This window comes from Drosophila albomicans, chromosome 2R, assembly GCF_009650485.2.
Source record: "Drosophila albomicans strain 15112-1751.03 chromosome 2R, ASM965048v2, whole genome shotgun sequence".
Lineage (NCBI taxonomy): Eukaryota > Metazoa > Arthropoda > Insecta > Diptera > Drosophilidae > Drosophila > Drosophila albomicans.
This window is the reverse complement of record NC_047631.2, coordinates 911,138-934,219: the sequence shown is the minus strand read 5'-3', so window position 1 is coordinate 934,219 and position 23,082 is coordinate 911,138. Positions and strand designations below refer to the sequence as shown.

General features: G+C 36.7%; 2 protein-coding genes and 1 long non-coding RNA gene across 4 annotated transcripts; all 3 read right to left on the bottom strand.

Moving 5' to 3' along the window:
• Positions 1-258: 258 nt before the first annotated feature.
• LOC127566114 (uncharacterized) lies at positions 259-6,946 on the bottom strand. 2 transcript variants are annotated; one of them, XM_052007717.1, is made up of 2 exons: positions 6,511-6,946; positions 259-1,238 (listed from the first exon to the last, which is right to left on the bottom strand). In XM_052007717.1, exons 1-2 carry the CDS (start codon positions 6,870-6,872, stop codon positions 515-517), a joined length of 1,086 nt encoding a protein of 361 aa, XP_051863677.1. In that variant the 5' UTR covers positions 6,873-6,946; the 3' UTR covers positions 259-514. The 2 variants fall into 2 exon arrangements, with proteins under 2 accessions (XP_051863677.1, XP_051863678.1); XM_052007718.1 differs by having other exon boundaries at positions 6,507-6,578.
• A 4,010-nt stretch (positions 6,947-10,956) lies between these two features.
• On the bottom strand, positions 10,957-12,854 carry LOC117573087 (uncharacterized). Its single transcript, XR_004572626.2, has 3 exons — positions 11,925-12,854; positions 11,251-11,495; positions 10,957-11,190 (listed from the first exon to the last, which is right to left on the bottom strand). It is a non-coding gene; the product is annotated as an uncharacterized LOC117573087 (long non-coding RNA).
• A 2,128-nt stretch (positions 12,855-14,982) lies between these two features.
• Positions 14,983-21,169, bottom strand: LOC117573083 (proline-, glutamic acid- and leucine-rich protein 1). Its single transcript, XM_034255976.2, has 8 exons — positions 21,015-21,169; positions 20,707-20,917; positions 18,734-19,277; positions 18,506-18,673; positions 17,459-17,566; positions 16,008-16,140; positions 15,780-15,956; positions 14,983-15,724 (listed from the first exon to the last, which is right to left on the bottom strand). Exons 1-8 carry the CDS (start codon positions 21,105-21,107, stop codon positions 15,044-15,046), a joined length of 2,115 nt encoding a protein of 704 aa, XP_034111867.1. The 5' UTR covers positions 21,108-21,169; the 3' UTR covers positions 14,983-15,043.
• Positions 21,170-23,082: the final 1,913 nt, after the last annotated feature.

Below are 23,082 nucleotides of genomic sequence, written 5' to 3'. Positions count from 1 at the left end.
AGCATTGTGCATTTGAATGTGATTTTTTTTGCCACTCATGCAGATGTCTAATACATACATTTCTAATTGCGTCGTTTGATTGTTAAATTGGTTGGCATTATTTCGCTGTATTTTTTTTACGTCACAATATCCAGTTGAATTCTGAAAAATTTCGTTGGTATAAGCGGTTTGTCGCTGAAAAATCACAAGAGTTTTTGCAATTATAATTCCGCTTTATTCGCGAACACAAAGACTGGACCTAATTGTTGTTGTAGACGATGAAAACGAAAACGGAGTAAATGATGACGCGCTGATAAGTTCTCAATTTCAACTGTGTTTATAATTCTATGCTAAGTTACATTAAGCCTAACTTAACTAGAGTGGCGAAGCGAGGCGAATTCGCTCAGAGAGCAACAAACGAAAGCTTTATTGCGCTCTCACTTCGCCCTAATTCTAACAATTCCATTGGTACTTCATGCTCTTAATTAATAACTATCAAATGCGCCAACACCGGCCCCGATGAACGGCTGAGCCTTCATACGATTGGCAGAGGCGCCAATTTGTGTATTGGCCGTTTAAACAGCCCTCCTGTGCTGGTTCGCACGTCTGCGACGCGCACCGCCCCGTCCGCTCCTGGGTATACCGCCACGACTCGCCCCACCATCCACTGCATCGGCGGATGATTGTCCTCTGCGACGACGACGAGCTCTCCGATTCGCAGATTTGGCTGCAACCGGTCCCACTTGGCCCGTGCCTGCAGGCCCAGCACATACTCCCGGGACCATCGCTGCCAAAACGCTCGCTTGAGCGACGAGACAGCTCGCCATCGCCTTAAGCAACTCAGACCCTCCTGGTCCGGGGTCCGCGATGCTGCCGGTGCCACCAGTAGATGCCCTGGGGTTAGTGCCTCGCCGTCGTTGGGGTCGTTGCTTACGGCTCCTAGCGGGCGGGAGTTGAGCACCGCCTCGACCGCCACGACCACTGTCTGCAGCTCCTCGGCCGTGAGCAGGGCGTTGCCCACCGTCCGTAGGAGTAGGTGCTTTGCAGACTTCACACCTGCCTCCCATAGCCCTCCGAAGTGAGGAGCCCTCGGCGGTATGAACGCAAATTCGCATCCGCTTCTTAATGCGAAGTCGCGAACTGCGTTCTCCTCGGCCTCGACTCGTCTCCTTAGCTCCTCCAGATGGCGACTTGCTCCGACGAAATTCGTCGCGTTGTCGCAATGGACTCGGCTCGGGCATCCTCTTCGACCAACAAACCTTTGGAAAGCCATTAGAAATGCATTAGATGACAAATCGGATACAATTTCTAAGTGAACCGCTTTTGACGCAAAACAGACGAACAAAGCTATGTACGACTTGTACGGCGGCTTTCCGCGAATCCTATAGGTTTTCTCAACCGGGCCACAAAAATTTACGCCACAAATTGAAAATGGGCGGAGCGCTCGGAGTCGATCAGCAGGCAAATTTCCCATTATTTGCGTAAGCAGCCGAGGTTTGCATTTAAAGCAACGGATGCATGATCGTACTGTCTGACGACAAAGCTCTTGAGCATTGACTAACCAAAGTCGTTCTCTGAGAATGCTCACGAGCGCTCTTGGACCAGCGTGACAGTTGGTCAAGTGAAGGTACCTCACATAGCTGCGAGCAAATTGTGAGCGCTTCGACAAGAGGAGTGGAAAATTAGCATCATACGAAATAGGAGCATTTACCAGTCGCCCCCCGACTCGCAACAACGAAAACGAACACCAAGATCCTTCAAACTCATGTATGAAAGGATTGAGTCGTTGTAGACTCGAGCTCACACGTGTACTCTTACGAACCCTTTCTATATCGTCTCTGAATTCGAAATCCTGCATTACTTCTATTATTTTACTGAATGCTTCTTTCAGTTCTGATGCCGTTGGAACCAGTTCAAATTGAACTGTTTTGTCTTTGCATCTTCGAATGAAGCGGAACACATAAGCGAACACTCTCAACAGACTTGTGTGCGACGAAAAACTTTCGATCGAGTCCACTAGATCTGACTTTACCACTATAGCTGTCAGTCCAACAGCTGTTTTGCGCACTTCCAAATTGCGCGTCTCTTCAGAGACGAGGTGGTTAACTGGCCATGCGTCGTGTGGTTCCATCAAGAATGACGGACCACTAAACCACATTGACGCGCACAGTTCAGTCACATCGCAACCTCTCGATATAATGTCTGCGGGGTTCTGCTTAGTTGGAACATGACGCCATTCCACGCTCTCTGACCACTCTTGAATCTCGGCCACTCGATTCGACACGAATGTCGCGAGAGTGGAAGGATGTGACCGGATCCAATGAAGAGTGACTTCCGAATCTGACCAAAGAACCGTCCGTTCAATTGGAGATCGGATCAGCCTTCGGATGCGGTGGCAGAGTTCTGCAAGAAGGTGAGCTGCACACAACTCAAGTCTAGGAAGAGTCTTAGTCTTGAGGGGAGCTACTTTTGATTTTGAGGTTAGTAATGATACTTTACAACCTTCCGCAGTTTGCGTACGAACGTAAATACACGCCCCATACGCTCTTATTGAGGCGTCGGCGAAGCCATGTATCTCTATCGGTGACGTAGGCTCTGTGAACAAATATCGTGGCACTTTTATGTTTTGCAATTGTGTCAAATTTAACTTCAATTACTGCCACGATGTATCCAAACTCAATGGTATGGATTCGTCCCACTCCAACTTTTGAAGCCAGAGCTCTTGAAGCAGTATCTTTGCTTTTATAATTAAGGGACTCAATAGCCCAAGCGGATCGAATAACCGCGATGTCACCGAGAGAATGTTCCGTTTTGTCGCTTTAAGACCCATGAATGAATCGTCGATTCGGAATTGGAACACGTCTTCATTTGGCAACCAAATCACACCTAGAGTCTTGGTTGCGTCAGTCTCGGAGATCGTTATCGGCTTTGGTGTACTGTCTGATGCGGAGAACCCAGGAGCATTCGAGAACCACTTCGCAAGTTGAAAACCTGCTCCTAGCAGTATCTGCGACACTTCAGACTTAATTGTCTTCAGGTCCTCGACGCATGCGGCACCAGTCAACATATCGTCAACGTAGAAGTCTTGCCTGATAACCTCAGCTGCCATGGGGTGCGAGGATTTCGCAATCTCGCTCAGCTGGATCAAACACCGTATGGCCAAAAATGGCGCTGGCGCAGTACAGTATTTAATCTGAATAATCTCAACGAGTCTGATGTATGACATTTACAGTGTGATCTGGCTGATAACCTGAGATCGATTTGAGGATCCATAAATCGATCGCGTATTCATTGCAGCCAACTCGCGACTTCACCACAGTGTGTATCTTTTTCTTAACTTGAGAATTGGATTCACCAATGCCAAGCAAGCTGATGCACGAGTCTTCTCTACGCAAATGCAGCCGCTGAGCTAGTTCCTCAGTCACAAAATTAATTTGTGACCCAGAGTCCAGCAAAGCTCGGGCTAAGACGAAATCGCCTGAATTCGTCTTTATTTTGATGACTGCTGTGGCCAGGATCACTTTATCCGACACGGTCGCATGGATCGCATGTGAAGTGAATGGACGATCAGGCTCAACAGCGGAGAGACTCGGGGGTGGTAACGCTCTACTATTTGTAGTCGCAGAATATATGTGCAGCAACGTATGATGTGAACGGCTGCACACACGACACTTTTTTCCCTTAAATTTGGCGACAGTGTGACCCTTCCGAAGACAATTTATGCATAATGCAGTTGTTTTCGCGTAGTCGAATCTCTGTTTAACTGCCAAGGCAGCAAACATCGAGCAACTCACGATGGAATGATCTTCGGAATTGCAATATTCGCATATTTGGGTCTTTTGATCAATCTTATCTTTGAGCGTCGTATACGAAAACGAGCTTTTATTAAGCTGTTTAGTGGAAACGGCTTGACTTTGTCGAATTCTCAGCTGACAAGTGCTGATATCGACGATTAAGCACAGTTTCACACTCACTCCATAATGGAATTTTCGTGTAATCTAGCTGCTCATCCCACTTCTTCTTTGTCATTGCATCAACTTTGTGCATGACCAGGTGAATAAGGATTGCATTTGCAATCTTCTTATCATCACCTATCGACAACAAAGATCCGTATATCGCAGAGACAGTGTCAATCAAGTTTCGCAACGCTGAAGCGGAGGGCTGCGAAATCTTTGGCAAATTGAAAAGAGCAGTGATATTTTCATTAAATATCAGACAATCATTGTCATATACTCTTTTCAAACTTGCCATTGCTTTCTCATAGTTGTCCTCGGTGACTTGAAACGCTCTCACCGTTCCAAGAGCCTCACCAGAGAGACAAGAAATGAGATGATTGAATTTCTCAATGCGCGGAATTGAATGGTCATTGTCAACAAGAGTCTCAAACAAGCTTATGAAATTTTTTAAATTCGGAATACTTTCCGCTGAACTTTGGCAATGAGAGTTTAGGTAGACGGGTACGAGGAGCGGCAATCGGCTGAATCGATATATTGGCGGATGAAGTATCGGTCAACGATTTCACCATCGCCTTCAGCCTTGCCTTTGCAGTAATGCAAATCTCTTGTAACTCGCACCGGTAATCGTCATATTCGTCAAATGTCTCAATTCTGCTTTGATATTTGAGAGCATTTTCAATATGCGACGACAACATCTCAAGCCTGCACTCTAGCTCTGTCAAATCTCGACCGATCGTGTCATCGAGAATTTGATTATTAACTCTGCAAATGCTCTTCACGCAAATAGCAAGTTTCTTTTTAGAGCCTTCAAGAGTTTCTTTCGAATTCATTTTTTATTTAGGTTATTAGAGGAGACGACAAAAAAATATAAAAATAAAATACAAAATAAATCTTGTTGCTTCCAACAACAACGAAAAAGAAAATTAAAAAAAAAAAGAAATTTATTATTTTTTAATTATTATTTTGAACTATTTTTTTTTTTATTTTTATTTAATTTTTTTTTTTTATTATTATTATTTTTAAATTGTCCTCAGCTAACCACTAAGCTTTCTCGGACAATAATAGGGGAGTACACAATTCGAGGGAGCAAACGAGATATCGCACTGATATGCTCAACCAACGAATGTAGGGGAGCGAGTTCTAAGCGCTGCAAAGCGCGCGACAACGAAAAGTGCAAGCAACAACACAGACTACAGAGCGCAATGCACTGTGCAGATGCTGGCTTGCTAACGTATGTATGTGTGTATGTGCCCTGTTTCTAAGCGCGCGAAATGAAAACGAAAATGCAAGCAACAACAACACGGAGCCGATATGCACCGGTGCAGTGTTGGCTTGCGGGTATATATGTATGTATATACGTATGTGCGCTTAGCAACAGCACACAGCTTACAGCGGTGACAAAGGGGGCGACGAAAGCGAAAATTGCAACGAACTAAGAGAAGAAGTTCGATGCAATGGAAATAAGAATTTCCCCTAGTCACTTTCACTTAGAAAACAAAAACAATATTCTGCCTAAGCGGTTCACTTTTTAAATTAAACATATAAAATTTAAAACCAAATGCTCTACTATTACGTATGTGCCAAGAATTGAAAGCGTCACTAGAATCTTGCAACTTGGCAACCAATTCAGTTATTTACTTTCAATTTTTCGCACAGTACCTGGAATTGGCGATCTTTAATGATCCCAGCCACTTTCCTCTGTGTGTTTTCTGCAGGTGCAGGGTATCCTCTAGCGATGATGCAGAAAATTCCACCGATGACACAAACACAAGTGGATCACAGCACTGGCACAAAGTCAATTGTTTGTTTATGTTTATTATATTTTAAAAACGACCGGCGCGAATTTGTTTTGTTTTTGTTTTCTCTTTTTTCAATCACTCGCGTTCAACAACAATTAGAGTCCACCCGGGGGCGCCATGAAAAATCACAAGAGTTTTTGCAATTATAATTCCGCTTTATTCGCGAACACAAAGACTGGACCTAATTGTTGTTGTAGACGATGAAAACGAAAACGGAGTAAATGATGACGCGCTGATAAGTTCTCAATTTCAACTGTGTTTATAATTCTATGCTAAGTTACATTAAGCCTAACTTAACTAGAGTGGCGAAGCGAGGCGAATTCGCTCAGAGAGCAACAAACGAAAGCTTTATAGCGCTCTCGCTTCGCCCTAATTCTAACAATTCCATTGGTACTTCATGCTCTTAATTAATAACTATCAAATGCGCCAACAGTCGCTAAAAGCGGACATACTAAGCGGAGGCTCTTTCATATAAATTTGTATGGGGACCAACCAAGACATCGAATTTTCTTCGCAATAACCGGACGGACACTTAGCGAAGTCGTTTAACCGGATTCTATTGTATATGACTTGAAAAAAGGATAGGGTGGTATGTCGAGTGAGACTACCGCTGCCAAACGTTTGAGCAGGCGAAGTGCACGTATATGTGTATTTTTGAGAGCATGAGCTGATGCAAAATCGGTGCGCATGCGAGCAAGAAAAAATTGAAAGTGTGTGTGTGTATGTTACAAGCACAGCGATTAATGTGACATACATGTGTTCATATACATACATACATATAAGTCAAGTCGTGTGGCACCCATACATCGAACTTTTTTGTGAATCCAAGTTTCTTCAAATGGTTTATAACGGTTTGATGACTCATGCCCAGATCTTGGCCGATGCTACTATGCCTATCTCTTTTGATCAATTCAGCTAATTTATCGCAATTTTTGACGACAGGCCTTCCGGACGGTGGCTCATCTTCGACCACCTCTGCACCAGAACGCAAACTTTGAAACCATCGTCGTGCGGTGGAAATGGAAACTGTATCGGGTCCATAAACTGCACAAATTTTATTGGCAGCATGAATTGCATTTTTGCCTTTATCGTAGTAGTACTGTAAAATATGTGGTATTTTCTCTTTATTTTTCTCCATGCTATAATCTATAGCTTCTCGAAGCTATAACTCACGAACGACTCAAAACAAACAACAAAAACAAACACGTGATAGCGCGTGAAAAGACCTTTCCAAAAAGGTATAGCATGAACCCATGCGAAGAATAGAACTAGAACTACGCGCTTGCAAAGACACCTATCGGAAATACCGCAAGACTTTTTTGCCAACCTTATATGTATATGTACATACATATATATAAAAAAAAGAGAATTTCCAAATATTACACATTTTCACCATGCAAAAAAAAAAATGGCGGAACGTAAAGGGCGGAATACCGTGGGTAAGGCGCGAGGAAAGAAAAAAAAAACGGTTTGGTCCTTATAGTAGACTGTGATGATGATGGTGATTATCCGGCTCGAAGGACCAAAATGTCGTGGTGGCGCAGAGTTTCTATTTGAATCAAAATCGCACAGAGGGGGCTTGTTGAAGATGACCGCTTTAGAAAAAGTGTAAGTCGGCACTGCACAGTGGGAGAAACAGCTGATTTGGTGGCGATTTATATCTTCTGCAATAATGATGAAATTTTTGTACGGATAATTTTTTTTGTAGAGATTCAAACTACAAATCAAAATTAATATACAAAAAACTTTGGCTAAATTTTTTTTTTTTTTTTTCGTTTTTAATATTTAACTGCTCTAATCTGTATCTGCTAATGAATCATTAGATAAGTCTTCCTCTACATCTTTATTTAAAATAAGGCAGATAAATCATTGTCTACTATTTCATTGCCTTTGGAAGGGGAAACTGAGCTTTTTTATGGCATGGTAATAAATGGATCCGATGAAATAAAAAGTGTATTGGCCAAGTCATCCATAGTGTTTTTTCAAGTGAGATGTAAACGATATTTTCGCAAATCTTTATTTCCGGCCTCAAGAGCTTCTTCTGACATCATACCTATCGGAAGGGCAAAATGTTTTATGGATAGGCACGTAAAACCATGGATAAAAGTCCACAAATATTATTGTGGGTTGCAATGCATAATGCTTAAAGGCTTCTGCATCAATTTCATATCCACATGCAAAGGTGCGGAAGATTACGCTGAATCAATGAATTAATATAGTACATAGCTTACTCCGGTAATTTTGCCACCCTTTTTTGGATCTTGGAAAAATCTTTTGGCTGTGTTGTCGTTATTGGTATTACCAGAACCAGGCTTGGGGCAACGTGCCCACTTTCTTTCCCAAATTATCATGTATTTCCCTTTTTTCAACATCTACAGCTGCTGTTCCCGCACTGCGAATATGCCATTTTTTAAGAATAATTCTATAGTTAATATGTAGAATGCAATCAAGAAAACGAATCCAAGCGTGTAGACTTGATAAGCCATACTAATCAGTGATTCCAATTTGTCCTTTTTCCGGACAGATCTGTCCTGTTTTTAACGTTTCATCCGAAAAAAATTGAAAATCATCCGCATACCTGAAATCTGTCTTTTTTTTAGATTTTTCATCCGGAAGTCTGTCCTTTTTTTTAAATCTAATATAAATTCTTTATTTTTCTAAAATAGTTGCTTTCGCGCTTCAATTTAAATTTATTAGTAGCTGTAAAATATGAAACAGGTGGCAACTTTTCGCGGCTACCATACCTATATCGACAGTTTGGTAAAAAATTAATCGAAAAACTCTATTCACGGTTTACTTGCACTCTCTGTTTCGGTACTGAACACACAATTTCAAAATTTGTATTATTAATTTAAAAATGCAAAAAAAAATGTATAAGCAAAAGTTTCGGGACTGTTTACTACTGCAGCCCGATTTTAAAGATTGGATTAGCCGACATAATTCAGACATTAACAAGGCTTATTTCAAATACTGCAAATGCAGTATTAACTGTAAAATTGACCAAATAAGAGTGCACATGACGACAAAAAACATACGCAAAATACATCAAGTTTAGTGAAACAAAGTAAAATTTGTTTCGAGCCGGTCAAATCTTCAGAAACTTGTCGCCACGAAGCTGAATTAGTATTAGAAGTGAATTAGTAAAAACACATTTTGACGCCAAGAAGGTTAAATTGCACTGAACCAAGTGCACTAACCTTATTAGAAATGTAGTGTCTGACAGACACTGCCTGTGCCTGAAAAATATCTCCAAATAATTGGCTTCATGGCTACTTATGAGGACAGCAATAATGACGAAGGAGAAATAATCAAAGCTGCCATAACTATTATCTTAATAATAAAAAACAAAATTATTGTAAACAAACATTTTGTCCCTTTTTCTATCCTTTTAATAATATTTTCATCCTATTTTTCCTGTTTTTTTTTCTCAATCTGTCGTTTTTTTTCGAAAAAATATTGGCATCACTGGAGATGATGATTCTGCCAGAACACAGAAAACTTTTACATCTATCATGGTCATATGAAACTTATGATGTACCTCATATTTTTAGTCTTGTTGGCTGTATTTCGGCTATTTGATTTTTATACGCGCTAGCCATAGGGTAGAAGGGTATTATAACTTTGTGCCGGCATGAAATGTATGTAACAGGTAGAACGAGGCATCTCCACCCTATAAAGTATATCTTGATCAGCGTCAACAGCTGTAATAGGCCGCTTGTCGTAGTTGAAATGAACTAAGCCTAAAAGTATGCAATATTTTTTTCTTCTTTTTCTGCACACATATTTATACATATTATTTATTATATTAGTGATTAAATATTTATTGTCCTATTTAATTTATATTATTTAATTTGTTTAGTGTAGAAAATTATTTGTAGTCTGGGAAAATGGTACTAAATGTCTTGTCATGTTTTGTTTTGAGAAATGGAGCTTTAGTTATGCAAATATGCATTTATAAATGAGAGTCAGTCAGTGTTGTAAGGGTAGTATGATGTGGCGAGAAAGTTGAAACAACAACTTTTCTTGGGCACTCATAATGCAAGTACTACGGTATTATTGTATAAAATAACAACGGCAATCATTTAAGAATGCATATAAGGCAACGCATATAGGCAAAATAGCTTTGTAAAATTGTATTTAGTTATAAAATTTCATGACTTTGTATTACCCGCAAAGCAGGTAAAACCATACCTGCATACATTTGTATGTATGCATGTTTGTTTGATCGACGCTATCCGGTCATAGCAACCAGCTTTCATGCATGCGCAAAAGCTCGCCAGTTATTATTTTCCCCACAGACAGGCACCAACACAAGGAAAGATCTTTCTGCGTGGGAGTCACGAATGTATGTAAGTCTGTCTCACTCTTACTTATTAATAATATATGAGCTAGAGCTAAAGCTTTCCTTTTGCTTGTGGTCCATCTCATGATACAATTATACAAGGTAGTCTCGTCGGAAAAAGCTGTCCGACTTTAAACAAAACAATGAGTGCGAGTGAAAGAGTCTCAGCACAGCAGTGTGAGCGAGACGACAATGAAATGCGCATTAACCCTTTGACGATGCAATTAATATTTACATATTTTGAAGCTGATATTAATGTCTCTTTAACATATTTTTAAAATGTAAATTGTTTACGAATAATATTAATAATATATATGAGAATTCTCTAATTCTCTAAATGTTTTAATTCTATCCGTGTCTACGGCATACATTGCAAAATGTCATTTTGCGCAAGGGTTAATTGCAGAAAAAAATTCGTCCGCAGACAACCTCTTGCGTCGAAAAACGAATGCGTACTGACGAAAGCTTTTTCCGACGAGACTACCTTGTATAATTGTATCATGGTCCATCTGACCATAGCGCTGCTACAGCTGTCTGCAGTCCCAGCGGTCAATGACCTTGCGAGACTGGCAATAGCAAAACATTTCATTGAGTGACAGCCATCAGCTGATCCTCATTTTTACTTGAATCTAGTATTTGACTATACTCTATGTGATTGCCTAACATTGCATTCTAAATGAACCAAACTAGTTCATTTTAACTAATTTTTTCTTTCTATTAATTTATTCCAATATTTAAATGCAAAAATTATTATTTATATTATATTTATGCTAGAATATATTTTATATTTATAGGTTAATTATTTTTCGTCTTTAATTTTTTTATTCTTTCTTTTTTTGCCTTATTTAAATAATTTCCGCCTCATAAACACATGTTATGGTCCGTTAAATTATTTATTTATTTATTTTTGTTTGTCATTTCGTTTGTAATGTTGTTAAACTTCAAATCCCTTTTGTTGTATGTTAATAAATTAAGTATGTTCGCTTAATTGCATAATTTTATTTGGAACCATGCATCACCAAGCAGGAGTAGGTTAGCAGAACCACTTCCTTTTAGGGATCCTGCCAACAGTTATTTTTGGCATTAGAATGCAGGATCACGGTAGGGTGGGCGTCTGCACACAATAATAGCAGTGTTGCATTAAAGAGTGGCTCCGTTTTCTTTGTTAACTTACCTTCCTCTCCTTCCCCTTCTCTTTCACTATTGTTTAATACAACCTTCCCATTACACTCCTTCTTCTCTGTCTTCCCATATGTAGGCGAATTCTTAATGTATTATTATTATAAGTGATGCGTCTTATTAGTTGGCCGTTTTCTTGAACCCCATTCTAACTGAGCAAAGCCCGGAGAAGCCAGCGCGTACGCCACGCTAATCAACCTTACACCAGCACCGTCCGTATGAAACACTGGATCTCAGAGACTGTAAGAGATAGAGCTATAATTTTTTTTCGACAGCATTTGTTATGATTGCACGCAGATCAAGTTTGTTTCAAATTTTTGCCACGCCCACTTCCGCCCCCGTAAATTAAAAAAAATCTAATAACAAGCGTAATTTTAAAGCTAGAGTTGCGACAAAAATTGTCGAAGTTATTAAAGAAATACTTTTGTATGGGCAAAAACGGCTACTTACTAGGGGTCTTAGTTGCTTTGGCTGACAATCTGGTATATTGTGCCGTCTATGGTATATTTTGAATGCAGTACTATAACGATATACCAAATATATAATTTGGTATATTTTCAGTATTTTTATTTTTGGTATATTTTGAAAAAATACCACAATATTTTGCTTTTATTCAAAATGGGTTGCGGGTATCTCACAGTCGAGCACACTCGGCTGTAACTTTCTTACCTGTTTTTTAAATATTTTTCAACCTCAGGTACAAAATCATTCAAGAACCAGTCCTTAAATAATTCTGCAGTTACCCAAGCTTTGTAACTTGCTTTCCAGTAAACGAGTAATTTTCTCTTGTCTATCCCTTTAAACGCACGGGGATTGAACGATTTATAAACAAGCATTGGCCTTACTTGAAAGTCGCCTGATGCATTACTACACAGCAAAAGTGTAAACCGATCTTTTTGTGCCTTAAAGCCGGGGGCTACTTTCACATTCCTTGATATAAAAGTTCGATTTGACATTTTTTTCCAGCAAAGTCCAGTTTCATCAGCATTGAAAACTTAATCGGGCAGGAATTCCTCTTCATTAATGAACCCCTGAATTTCTTCTGGGTATGTGGTAGCAGCTTCATCATCAGCCGACGCCGCTTCGCCCTTAAATTTGAGGCTATGAATGGAGAACCTTTTTTTAAATTTCGCGAATTATCCATTACTAGCAACGAATCTATGCTGGAAGAGGGCTCTTCATTTTGCTCGCGCAGTCCAATCCTGAGTGCCGTTTCCTTAAAGATCCGTTCGATTAAAGGGATCTTTTTTCGATCCAAATGCTAAGTGCTCTTTCTATTTTCTCCAAAATTGGTGCACGTGCTCTACTGGTAAATTTTGTAGATATAGATGACCCAATGCTTCCTGCATGTCGTATTTTAGTTTCATTCTTTTTGATAGTGCGAACTGTAGCCTCATTTAAATCAAGGCTTCTTGCTATTTCCGTAGCAGTTTGCCCATTATCTAAGCGGTTTAGAATTTGTATTTTTGTTTCTATTGAAATGACTTTTCGTTTTAAAGGAGCTCTGTTCTTTCTTTCTTCCATTGTAAAAGTTGAAATTTATTTATTTTAATTATGTATTCACTTTTTGATTTAACCAACAAGCAAGACTCAAGCACAATATAAAATATTCTCGTACAACATAGTTCTCTTGAAGTGAAAAGCTACGGAGCGCATACTTGATCTATAGTAAATCTACTGCAATGATGTCAGTGTCGGTCCCAGAAGGATACCTGCTAGTTGATAATCTGGTATATTTTGTACTTCCCCACGCCCCCATATGACCGTCCGTATGAAACACTGGATCTCAGAGACTATAAGAGATAGAGCTATAATTTTTCGACAGCAATTGTTATGTTTGCACGCAGATCAAGTTTGTTTCAAATTTTTGACACGCCCATTTCCGCCCCCGCAAATCAATAAAATCGAATAACAAGCGTAATTTTCAAGCTACAGCTGGTGTATACAATAATAACTATAGTATTTATGATTTTTGAAAATTTGATTGCGATCAGATAAAAATTGTGGAAGTTATTAAAGAAATACTTTTGTATGGGCAATAACGCCTACTTACCAGGGCTCTTAGTTGCTTTGGCCGACAATCTGGTCCATTGTGCCGTCTATGGTATATTTTGAATAGTGTACTATCGATCGATATCGATATACCAAACATACTGTGTGGTATATTTTTAGTATTTTCGGTATATTTTTGAGAAAAATACCGCAATATTTTGCCTTTACTAAAAATGGGTAGCGGGTATCTCAAAGTCGAGCACACTCGACTGTAACTTTCTTACTTGTTTAATACAAAAAAAGGAGTGGATAGGCACACTCGGCAATTTGCAATTTGTTTTTTACACATTCAGTTAGCCACTTATATAATTAATATAAATTATATTTTAAAGTAATTTGTAATTCGAATTGCAAAACGAAATGAAATGCCGAAATGAAAAGTAAATGCCTTTTTTGACATTAAATCGGATCTTATTTGCAAAAGGAAAAAAATAGTTGACTCATTGGTTTATTGTCGTTCTTTTAAGACCGTCAGCAGATAAATTAGGCTTGTAATTATTTTTAAAACGACTAATTTCTGACCCCACCTCAAATTTTTTTTTACTTTTAACCAAAACACAAGTCAGCTGTTTTAGCAGTAAAAAATGAAACGTTGCGATAGCAAAACGATAACTAAAAACTTGTGAAAACCGGAGCACCTAAAAACGAAAATCTCGGTTTTGGTCCCAAAACGAAAACGAAAAGTGAAAACCGGAGCATGGCTGAAAAATACTTGTTAATGAAACGGATGGCAATAAATTTGTTGGGTAAAATATGTTTTTTAAAAATTAATTTCTTTAATTTAATTACTTAAGTGGTAAAATTTAAAAACAAAAAATTGTTGAAATCACCGGAATGAAATTCATTAAAAAGGTGGCAGCTCTTTTTTTGTGGGAAACAGCTGATTTCCGTTCACCTGATTTAAAAAAAAAAAAGTTTCAAATCTTTATTTCCAAAAAAGACAAAAGGCAAATATATTTTTTTCAGGGAAAGCATAAATCAACTATGCAAGATAAAATTATCCTTATGTGAGTTCTATCCACGCAGGAAATTGGACATACGAATGGCATTTTGTTCGCGTTGTTTACTTCTGACCAAAACACAAGTCATCTGTTTCAGCAGTAAAATATGAAACGTTCCGATAGCGAAACGATGACTTGTGAAAACCGAAGCACCTAAAAACGAAAATCTCGGTTTTGGTCCCAAAACGAAAAGTGAATAGCGGAGCATGCCTGATAGTCATAAAATCAAACCGCGATTGTCAACGACTGGATTGTCTGCGAAAATACTCGGGTCTCTGATCAAATACTCGGGTGTTTTTTATTTTTTCAATTCCCTATTGCGCTTAAACACATTTTTTGTGTGCCATCTCACAAAATCCTACGATTGAATATCTCCAACGTCCGATGCGCGTTCTTATAATTCCAAAAGGCCAATTTGAGATAATGGACACTTTTAGGTTCTACCTTTCGATGGCGATGTTAACCAAATAATGGAGGGTTACAACTCTGTCAGCGGTTAGAGCGGGCGAATTCGTCGTGGTCATATAGACAAAATATTTCTGTCAACATTTTAAAATGTCCAGCTTATTTTTAGATTACCACTATTTGCAATTTTGGCACTAAGTAACAGGCACAGATGATCTCATCAGGCTCTTGAGATCGGATATACTCATTCCAAGCAAAGAAAATTCGAATTTTTTATTTCAGAAGTCTTTAGCAATAAATTTATTTAGTTGAAAAATTACAAATTATTACCTATATAAGTTCATCGACAAATGCTGCTTCAAGTTCAGCAATATACTGATCATCATCACATTTACTTTCGCATATCTTAAAGCTCTCTCCGTCGTATGAGTCCTTACTTTTCTGATTCGAAGGTGTTTTGATTTGTTGATTACTATTAAAAAGTTCTATTAAATGTAGCTTGTTATGGCAATCAATATTATGTTGATTTTCAAAAATTATTTCCCTTGATTTATGCATTTTCTGTGTCGGTATAAAATCAGTACAGATTTCGTTATTGGAAATAATGATTTTTGATTCAGAACTTTCGATTGTTTCTTTATCGCTAATATTTTTTTCTATATCTTCATTGCTTTGTCGTTCAAACAATTGAAATTTTAAGTTCGGCATGTTTTCAACATGGAGCTGAAAAATTAAGCTTTCTTTTTGCGAATGTAAAATTGTTTCAATTGACTTTATCATATGTTTGGAAATGGTGCGTAATTTTAAGCATGGATCTTTTGTGTACGATTCATTTAATATGTGCAAAAATATTTCCATGGGTGGAGGATAGGGAAGATTTCGCAATTTAGTAAATGTGAATAAAGATTTATATATTTCCAAACGACAGAGCCAGTCATTATAAGGATGTTGTAGAATGGTAGAATTCTCAAAAATACCAACAGCTATTTCCAATAGTGTGTTGAATAAATCCTATTATAAGTGAAAACATTAACATAGTGCTTTGGCAGTATAATTTTTAACTCACCTTTAATAAAGAAGGTTTTAATAAATATCCAAATGAAACAAGAACCGTTTGTAAGCAACGTAACGCTTGTCGACAAACTAATGCTTTGTTTGTGTTAACGTACATCCCTTTTTGAAAAGTTTTTGCAGAATTTGTTGAATAGATCTCTGTGCCGTTGTTTTGAATTATAAGTTTGGACTGTAATATTAGAAATTGTAATACATATAGGAAAGATATGGCAAAACTTACTTTTGTTTGACTAATCGTTATATCTTCAAGTATATTTTCAATAAGGTTATCTATCATTAAATCATATCCGCTTCCCTCAACAAATATGGAAAGCCATAAGATAATGGCACCATAAACTTTTATTCTCAGAGAACTAGAAGTAACAAAAAAAAAAAAAAAAGATGAGGTTTATAAGAAATCAGTTCACATTTGTTGTACATGCACACATCCGAATAAAATTATAGACTGTGTACTCGTTCATAGCACTTTTAATGGAAGTATATGCATAATTAATAGCTAATCGAATTCAAGTATTCGATTAATAATCTAGCAACTAGCGGCAACTAACTTTTAGAGACATCCATCGTGGAATCAGTTGTTTTGAATTAGGAAGGCAAAACTCAAATAAGAATACAATATTTTCTGAAATTGATTGATCATAAATTTCTTGCTTATATATTTGACCTTTAATTTTTAAATTGCAAAACAATTTTTAAAATGAGTTATATTCTATATTATTAGCATCAAGCTTTCCCACAGCTTCTGTTGTGCTGTGTTTTGATATAACTATTTTTGCTGAAGTTGATATATATATACACATGTATATATATACATATCGTTTTTACAAATTTGTTTTAATACTTCACATTATACGTTAAAATAAATACATAAATATTAATAATAATAATCAATATTATAAAGTTTTGACTATTATAAACTTATATTGTTGTAGAAAAATTATTATATTTTTGTAGAAAATTTGACTAGATTTTGATAAATATATATCGTTTTGATTACAATTACATAAATAATAAGGAAAAAACCAAATTTAATATCTTGCTTTTTTAAATAAATAAATAAATAGCTTTTTAAATTAAATAATCGTAATTAGTTCTCATCTATTTACAAAATATATTGAATCCTGCTGTAACCTTTCTGGACTTGACTTGAATGATCAAGTGGTCATATTCGCATTCCTTCCGCTAAAATTCGCATTTTAAATAGCCAAAAGCGATAAATAAACGATAAACGAAAGCGATAAATCTCAACCATTGATTTAAATATTTTTTTTTTAGAATGCGATCTGTAACTGAATTGAGCCTGTACCGGATATTGCGTGCTGCTTTACAATTTAGAAATGAGCCGAACGGATCTAATCTAACGTTCGACTATTTTGGAGTTGCAATAATGCTATTGATATTGAACTCTTCCGGAGCAGATTTGGCTTGCTATTTTATTATTCGAAAGTTGCAGTATGCAAAATAGTCCGATTAGAGTGGAAATTTTGGAAACCCCAATTTAATTAAACGATTAATGTTTTTGACGTATGCTAGCTACGTCTTTATGGTTTGATTTGACTGTAACTTTAGAATACAATATACAAAAATAATAATGTGCAAAAGGTTGATATACCCAAATAACAAATGTGAGCTGGGCTCTTAAACGCCTGACTTTTTAAAAAATAAACTTACTAAAATTTTTGTTGATAACCATCATGTGTTGACCCTCTTGTGCTCTTCAAGGCCACCTGTAGAACTTCTGTTATCAATCGGAAATGCATCCTTAGTTGAGTGTGGCAGCTTAAAAACAAAATGGAATTACTTTATTGAGATACCAAAGTAAAGTTTAAAAAATAACTATCCGAAAATAATATTTAAACAAGTAAGAAAGTTACAGTCGAGTGTGCTCGTCTGTGAGATACCCGCTGCCCATTTTGAATAAAAGCAAAATATTGCGGTATTATTTTTAAAATATACCGAAAATACTACAAAAATACTAAAAATATACCGAGTGGTATATGTGGTATATTAATATGGTACCATATTCAAGATATACCATAGACGGCACAATATACCAGATTGTCGGATAAAGCAACTCAGACCCCCAGTAAGAAGGCGTTTTTGCCCATACAAAAGTATTTATTTAATACCTTCCACAATTTGTATATGATCGCAATCAATTTTCAGGAATCACAAATACTATAGTTGTTATTATATACACCAAAATTCGTAGCTCTAGCTTTAAAATAACGCTTGCTATTCGATTTTTTTGATTTTCGGTGGCGGAAGGGGGCGTGGCAAAAATTTTAAACAAACTTGATTTGCGTGCAAACATAACAAATGCTGTCGAAAAAAATTATAGCTCTATCTCTTATAATCTCTGAGATCTAGGTGTTCATACGGACAGACACACAGACGGACAGACGGACATGGCTAGATCGCCTCTGCTGTTGACGCTGATGAAGAATATATATACTTTATAGGGTCGGAGATGCCTCCTTCTACCTGTTACATACATTTCCTGCCGGCACAAAGTTCTAAAACCCTTCTTCTACCCTATGGGTAGCGGGTATAAAAAGTCAGAAAAAGGGAAATCTAAACATAAACATTGCCTTGAGTTAAGTCAGCACAAATAATTATTTTTAAATATTTTTCTGTTTGTTTTGTTCGTATATATAATATTAAACTATGGGCGCAACTGACTTTTTATAAATATACATAAATATATTTATTACTTACATAGCAACTAGTACTTCCAAAAGTTCTATCAACTTAGTATGAATATGAGGTAGAAGGTATCCAAAGAATGAATTGTCAAAACAATTTATGTAACTCAATCCTAATCCTCTTTGAACCAGATGCAATATTTTCGTTGAATTTATTAGTTTATTTGAAGGATAGGGATAACTGGAAAAAAATATGAGTCAATCATTATTTATATCATAAATTTAGTTTCGGTTTACACACCTTAACGCTATTTTAAGAAAATCAATCAAATTACTAAAGCGCCTGCACACTTGTGATGCTCTTTCAATGGGGTCTGCGTGTAATTTAACCATAAAGTACTCGAATTTGTGCGTTTCAGAAGTCGAAAAAGTTGAATAAGCATTTGTATACGTGGGGAATACTTGATTTAAAAGAATGTTTAAATTGTTCAGTATTCCCATTTGGTAGTTTTGCCATTGCATTCTTTCATGCAAATTTCCAGCGGTGTTGGCATTTGTCCGTTCTTGTTGTAACATTAACCAACAACAACCGCTAAGATAAACCACATCTTGGTTGCTGATGTCTAATATGCCAATTAAATATTGCATTACTAAGTTTCTCGCAGCTTTACTATGTACAGGATAATGTTTTACACATTCTTTTATTGCTTTTAATGCGGAGATAGTACAGCATATTCTTGAGTTTTCAGTAATAAGACTCAAAGTCCCATACAATTTTAATAGATGCGTAGATCCAAACCATTTCGACGTGTCGGCCTCATTTTGGAAATTCCTGACGAGCAATGCTGTAGAAAAAAAAAAATTTATGAATTACACATTGGCTAGATTTGCAAAAGTTAAGATGAAATAAAAAATATTAAATACCAAAAAAAAAAATCTTAAGTGGTAATGGTATTCGCTCGGAATGGAAATTATTCTTTACCATAAGATGTTTAGGCGAAAACACCTCTGAAGGTTGAAAAATATTGTAAACTTAACAATATTTCTTGCGCATGTAGAAATCCACATTAATATTATAGTAGTTCCCAAACTATAGTCTCGATTTTTAGTTCGTGCGATCAAATAAAAAATCTTAGCACAAAATTAGGTAAGAACATTATTCAACAAAATCTTGGCGATTGGTCGCCAACATTTCAAGATAATGTTCCTTCTTCGTAATTCCATAGCTTTTCACCAATGAGCCGCAAGTTCCACCACGAAAAGCAGCCCACACCATCAACTTAATGGTTTCCGTATGACCGGTGTCAGTAGTATTCCTTACCATCGGACTGAAAGCTATTTACTTTTGTCTGTGACTCATCCATCCCTACCTGTTAGGCGGCGTGATCAAAATTTAATCGTTTCAGCTGAGGTCACTTTACGGCTTTTTTTCTGACATAGAAAACTGTTCGGTTACAAATACTCAAAGATTTAGTGATCTTCCTGCTGACTTGCAGCTCACATTGCTCGTTTTCACTTTCAGTAGGTAGGTTTAACACAATGCAACACAACACTAAACAATATTTAAAAGTTTAAAAAGAAAAGATTAAAAAACATGAAAAAGCCCACAACGATTATTTTTTCGAATTGTATAACAAATTGAAGTCAGAAGTGATAAACATGTACATACATACATACATATCAACATGTGCTTGTCATTTATATTAGGAATCATAAAAACAGTAGTTATTGGGCTTGCTAATTGATTTTCTGGGGCAGAAGTGGGCGAAGCAAACATACAGAAGCATATGTACATATGCATACAACAATAATCGCTCTATTTCTTATAGTCTTTGAGATCACAGTGGTCATAAGGATGGAAGAATACGCAGACATGGCAATATCGTCTCGGCTTTATGGGCTTGGAGATGCCACCAGTTACACACATTTCCAGGCGGCACAATATTATAATACCGTTCAACCCTACGAGTATTCTAATTTTGGGATCTTTTTCTTGCATTGATTGTTTTTTTCCAGTCCTGATTTGATCTTAAAATGGGTTACATTTGGTGGAATATTAGTAATAGGCATGTTTTCAACTAATTATATATATAATTATAACAAATAATAATAACAAATTTTCCATCTTTGTTTTCTGCTGTCGGATTCTTAGATGAGCGAAAAAAAATTTTCTCAAAGAAAAAAATAAATTAAATAAATTTTTATTTTGTAAAAAGTTATCAATTAGATGATGGAACTCCTGTCTTGCCGTTACATTTGAATATTGTTACTTACCCAAAGCTTCATAAATAAGCTCTCCATATAAATTAATTTCTTTTTTATTGCATGCTCTTAAAATAATATTTATCCAAAAATTCGCTTTATTTTGCGGAACATTTTGTGGATATTTATTCAAGCATTCAATAAGGAAACGCAATCCAATTGCCCTTGTTTTCGCTTCGGAAAGTAGCGCATTTAAATACTGGGTATGAGACACCATGTCGATCTGTAAATACATACAACACACATACATATATATGTATGTGCAAATATATACAAATACTTGTCAACAATTTTATTTATTAACATCAGTCATGACTTACAGTGTGATGGACATCGTCAGTATTGAGATACACATTAATATTTACTCTATTTGACTTCGATAGTGCTTGAATCATATTTGTATTATTAAACATCCTGCACCAAAATTGTTGTTTTCAAAACATGTGCTAAAACGATTTTTATTATCGATAGTTAAAAGCAATGTCTATTTTCCTCAATTTTATATCAATAATATGTATGTACGGCAAGATAGCTCCACAACTTTAGCGTCATATATCGATAAATAAAATATCAGAAAAAAACCTTTATATTTTTGCTCTTTTACATGATAAAATTAAAAAAGTTTAAATGCAACAACAATAGAAAACTAAATTACCTTTCTTTAAAATCTGTATTTGCCAAATTGCATGCAGTATATGTATATGCACTAAAATGAACGTGAACCAAAAATTTGGATAGCATTATTTTTTACCAATATCTCGGTTTTGACGAGTTGTCGCCAAATAGTCTTATGACAAGTTATAGAGCATAGTTTTATGAACATGCATTTAAAAATCATAAATTTTCTAGAACCGTTGACCTTTTGTTAAACCGCCAAAACAAGTTCATTTCGCAGGTGCATTAAGTAACTGGAACCAGCGCGGAGCCTGTCAGGTCAGAGCCAACTCAAAGTGGAAGACTTTAGTGTTAAATAACACCCTTTGGACTTTGGCGGGACTTTAAATAGTTGCTGAAAATAACTAAATTAAACAACTAAGCTATAAACATAATTTAATAGTACATTTTAATATTCTATTTACATATATATTGACTTAGCGGACAAACAATATGTTCTATTCCATATACATATGTAGGTCGATCATAAAAAATACTCTGTGGTGGCGGAAGGTGGTTTCTGGTTAGCACAGCAGTGTAAACAAAAATCATCTAGAGAATTTATACCGCAGAAGTTTATCAAACAATTCACTCCTAAATTCCTAAATTTTAATACATCTAGTATCTCATGATATTCCGATTAAAAATTTTAATGCACTGTGCCCCTCTACATCCCATGTTTTTATTGATAGTCTTTTTGGAGCATCATTGTCTCAGATTAATGATATTCCACATTGTTTAAACAGGTCTCTAGACCTCATTTTTGTTTTAGACGCAGATTTTTGTACTCTATCGAGAACCTTTCCAATATCCTCCCCTGAATATCCTTACCATCCCACTTTAGGGATTTTGCTGCAGCTTCCATATATTGGTCAGAGTCTACAACAACATGTTGGGCTTGCAAAATACCAGCAGAGCCAACGCGGTCCTTGTGCAGGCGCCAGTTAACTGCAAACATATAGAACGCGAGCAATTGTTGTTGTCTTCATCTTCAAGACTTTCGTCGCGGCAAAACAAAATTGGCGTGCGCTAGCTGCTTGTTTGCGTGGCAACTGCGCGTTGCAAAACTTCACATGTATACACATACTGATATAGGCGAGCATGTAGATACATACACGCATACATAGAAACGGAAGCCGAGCGTAACGAAATACGGTCATCGCTCCGCATCAGTGTTGCCAATTCTTCTTCTCATAAAATAGCTAAAGTAACATATGAAAAACGCTAGAAACCGCCAGACAATTAGGATGATATCCAAAATATAAAGCTACGTTAGTAAAACAATATTTGTATTAATTTGATTTTTTTATTAAGTATTTTTGATTAGTAAATTTCGTCAATCATGCCCTATTCTGGTGCAGTTTGTTCTGTGAAATTTGTTCCCGCACAACAATCCCAAATGGTCAATGGGGCTGACCAATGAATGCGTCGCAATATATGGACATATGTATAAAGACAATGCCGCCTCTTGCTGGCAGGTTTTTTCAGAGACAGTCGGAACCATGATACAATTATACAAGGTAGTCCCGTCGTCAAAAAAGCTGTCCATAATCGACACAGTACATAAGTGCGAGTGAAACGACTGCGCCTAGTGAGTGCGAAAGAATCGACAGTAGAGCTTTGTGATTAACCCTTCAATGGCGCATAGGGTTTAATTGTTCCACTATATTAAAAACAGTTGAAATGTTTTTTATAATTTAATTTTTAATAGTTTGGAATTGGATAGTAATCGTT